The sequence below is a fragment of the Pantherophis guttatus genome, chromosome 1 (assembly GCF_059756535.1).
Source record: "Pantherophis guttatus breed Tessera chromosome 1, ASM5975653v1, whole genome shotgun sequence".
Classification (NCBI taxonomy): domain Eukaryota; kingdom Metazoa; phylum Chordata; class Lepidosauria; order Squamata; family Colubridae; genus Pantherophis; species Pantherophis guttatus.
Genome location: NC_142063.1, coordinates 82,320,682 through 82,324,425, shown reverse-complemented (window position 1 = coordinate 82,324,425; position 3,744 = coordinate 82,320,682). Strand labels below are relative to the sequence as shown.

General features: G+C 42.7%; 1 protein-coding gene across 1 annotated transcript; it reads right to left on the bottom strand.

Annotated features, from left to right (window-relative positions):
- Positions 1 to 921: 921 nt before the first annotated feature.
- Positions 922 to 3,456, bottom strand: LOC148116469 (endogenous retrovirus group K member 8 Gag polyprotein-like). Its single transcript, XM_087877058.1, has one exon. The coding sequence runs from the start codon at positions 2,467 to 2,469 to the stop codon at positions 1,225 to 1,227; it is 1,245 nt and encodes a 414-aa protein (XP_087733184.1). The 5' UTR covers positions 2,470 to 3,456; the 3' UTR covers positions 922 to 1,224.
- Between the last annotated feature and the right edge of the window lie 288 nt (positions 3,457 to 3,744).

Here is a 3,744-nt window from a genome sequence, read left to right as displayed (position 1 = left end):
GCTGCAATCAAAATATCATCCATATAATGGTAAATAAGAAAGTGTTTGTAAAGCTGTCGAATTGGAGCTAGAACCTTGTCCACATAATACTGGCACATAGTAGGGCTATTTAACATTCCCTGTGGTAATACCTTCCATTGAAACCGTTTGGTGGGCTTAATGTTGTTAGGTTCCGGAATGGTGAATGCAAATAATTGTCTGTCCTCCTTATGGAGTGGAATAGAGAAAAAACAATCAGCCAAATCTATGACAATCAGATCGAAATCTCGAGGGATTAAATTTGGATTGGGCATCCCGCATTGGAGGGGTCCCATAGGTCGAATTACAGCATTCACAGAGCGAAGATCGCAGAGGAGTCTCCATTTTCCTGATTTCTTTCTTATAACAAATACAGGGGTGTTGTAAGGACTTAAGGAAGGTTCTATATGCTCCAGGGAGAGCTGCTCCTGTACTAAAGAATGTAACGCAAGGAGTTTTTCAGAAGTTAGTGGCCACTGGTCCACCCACACGGGGGCGTCAGTGGACAAGGAAAGCTTAAGCGGAGGGATAGTAGTCATTCTAAAAGCAACTTTGCATTAAATTGAGAAAGAAGGTCTCTACCCCACAAATTTGTATGCAGAGGTAAGATCAAAGGTTTGATGTTAGCTATGCCTGCAACATTTGCTGCAGACACTCGAAGCCAATTTTTACTTATTCGAGCCGGTTGGATTCCACCCACTCCTCTTACGGATGGAGAATTTTCAGTTGGCCAAGAGGGGGGCCACTCCTCCGCTCTGATCACCGAAACATCAGCACCGGAATCTAAAAGGCCAGAAAAGGTTTTTCCCTTAATGACTACCTTTAGTGTAGGCTTAGTTTCGGTTATAGAGGTGGTAACAGCTAAAATTTCTGTGTTATCTAAGTCTTTTGATACAATTATCATTTTTGCGACTACATCCCCAGCTGATAGATTTTGAGGCAAGGTGGAAGATAGGTGAAGTTGGAATTGCGAGGGAAATGGTGAAGAAAAAATAGTAGGAAAAACCGAAATGCCTTTTAGTTGGGCATTTGGGTGAGATTCAATCAGAACAGAGACACTATCATCAAAATGCAAAGAAGGTGTAACAAAGACAGTACACAACGCATACGGTAGATCAAAGGAAATTGGATACTGAATTGTTAATGGTGCTGAGGTTGGTTGATCCTGCGCAACCTTTGGGACGGGGCTGGTTGCTGGCCCCAAACCTAGTTTCCCTGGTCAGAGAGTTTTGTTCGACATTGATTTGCCCAATGAAAACCCTTTTTGCATTTTGGGCAGATTGTTTTTGGCTTTTCTCTGCGATTTGAATTTGAATTACGTGCCGCTCCACCACCAGGTGCTCGGCATTGAGATTTAAAATGACCAGGTCTTCCACAGTTAAAGCAATTACCAGATGCTTTTTTCTCATTCCCCTTTTGTATTGCTGAAGCAATAAGTTCAGCATGATAAGCTTGCGTGCCAACGGCACGACAGGCGGTCAGATATTGAGCCAGTGTGACGCCTGGTGTATTAACTAATGGGGAGAGCAAGGCACGACAATCATTGTTTGCATTTTCAAAGGCCAATTTCATTATAATTTCATTCTGTGCATCTGTGTTGGTGATTTGACGTGAGAGCGCAACTTGCAGTCTCTCAACAAAGTCTGAATAGGGCTCATTTGAACCCTGAACTATTTTTGCAAAAGATTGTTTGGAGGTTCCAGGGTCATCCACTCGAATAAGAGCCTCAAGAGCAGCTTGAGAAGTTAAATTAAGAGTAGGAATTGGTAAAACGTATTGAGCGGTAGGAGGCAGAAACTGTCCCTCGCCACAGATTTCCTCAACCGTGACGGGGGGATTCCTAGCTGCTAAGGAGATTGCATGGCGTTGGAATTCTGATTGCCAAACAACATACTGAGTCCCTGTTAGAATCATATTAAACAAATTCTTCCAATCAGCCGGAATCATGAGGTAGGCATTTGCCATGGTTCTCAACAAGCCTTGGGTGTAAGGGGCTTGGATACCATACATTATGCAGGATTGTTTAATGTCCCTTATCAATTTAATAGGGAGCGGTTCCCATTGCGGAATTTGTGCTCCTCCCTGATTTACAAATACCAAGGGAAAGGCTGAAATCATTTCATCATCTTTTAATTCTCCGTCTCTATAGGCTCTTACTATAGCAGACTGCACAGCACCTACAGCACAGGGGGGAGATGCGGAGGCAGGGGGATCAGGAATAGACAAAGGAAACATCTCAGGGGAGGGGGAAGCGGGGGCTGTAGGAGGAACAGATTTAGATGGAGAGGGGTTAGGTTTAGGAGAAGAGCCGTCATATGGCGGCGGAAGTTCGGGAAACTTTTCAGTGTCCTGGAGGCTTTTTTCATGTATCATTAAACACTCTAATACCAATCTCCAGAGTGTCAGAATTTTTTCAGGGGCTTGAGGAGATTCGTGGAGACAATTTCCCATCTGTTTCCACGTTTTTACTTTTAAAGAGCCCTTTTATTGCCAAAAGTTTTTTAGAAGGTAAATCAGATTCTTTTTTGATATCATGGGCAGGACTTTCCCTTTATCTTTTAAAAACAATAATATTAGTCTTGGATATCTCACCAAGCTCTTGCAAATGCTTCATTTGCTGCTTGGAAAGACCTCCCCCTATACTCACGAAAGATTGTCGCCGTGTTTCAGGCTAAATCGTGGTGCACAGCCTCTTCCAGGCGGTGAGAACAGGGGTTCCAAGAGACGTATAGCCTCAAGGGCTATCATGTCGGGGTACCTGGCAATTCTGCGTCCATACTCACGATTTATGGGAGGGTGCTTCGTCCGCAGACGACCGGCCCTGGTTTGCAGAGGCTTCTTCCAGCCGAATGAGTATGAAATTACCAAGAGACATATAGCACCAAGCAGGGTAATCACGTCGGGGTCACCAGATGTTGAATTCATCCTGGCGGGCTCCTCATGTATGGTCCAGATTAGAGAAGACACAAGGACAGGTGTTTCTCGGGATGAGAGAGCAGCAAACAAAAAGCTACAATCTCTTTTATTAGTTACCCAAATACAGCGTCATCAGAAGGCGTTATTATGGCCTCACATCTCATATTACATACGAGAGATAGGAAAACAATGGTAAAGATAAAAAGCAAAACCTAACTCTGGCTGCTTGGTACCAGATACTACCAGGCGAGAGGCCCATCTCTGTTATCTGATTCTCAGGAATGTGTTTACAAAGAGATAAGAGATGTGTCTGCTTTGTTTCTCAAGAATGTTTATACAAGGAGATATCTTTACTTTTGCAGGCACATCCTATGTTATAAACAAAGAGAGAATGAATAGGGCCCTTCAGAGAGTATCCATATGAACCCACTTTTCATAGTTTGATTATTTCATTGCTAAGCTCCATACAAGTGTCCAACCAGTTAAACTGGTCTATACATGTACTATGGCCACTGCATTCCCACACCTATATTAGACATGTGTGTGGCTAAATGCCAAGAAGTTCTCCAGGTGTACATGTGAAAACTACTTTCAAAGAAGGACCATGGCTTACCACAATATTTCGTCAAGGGCAAGATTTGTAGTATGTAGTTAAAAAGTATTTCTTCTCATGAATATGCATGAGTCATGAGAAAGCCTTGCTCATCTTTTCTCCAAATTAGAATATTGTTATGCTTCCATTATTATGTTTGAAAATTCAGTAGTAATGGGCAGTCTATCTCTTTAAAAAAAAATCACTCTTTAAGATAT

What these genes read in the sequence shown, in the direction of transcription:
- LOC148116469 (XM_087877058.1), bottom strand. Translation starts at nt 2,469, where the DNA reads ATGGGAAATTGTCTCCACGAATCTCCTCAAGCCCCTGAAAAAATTCTG.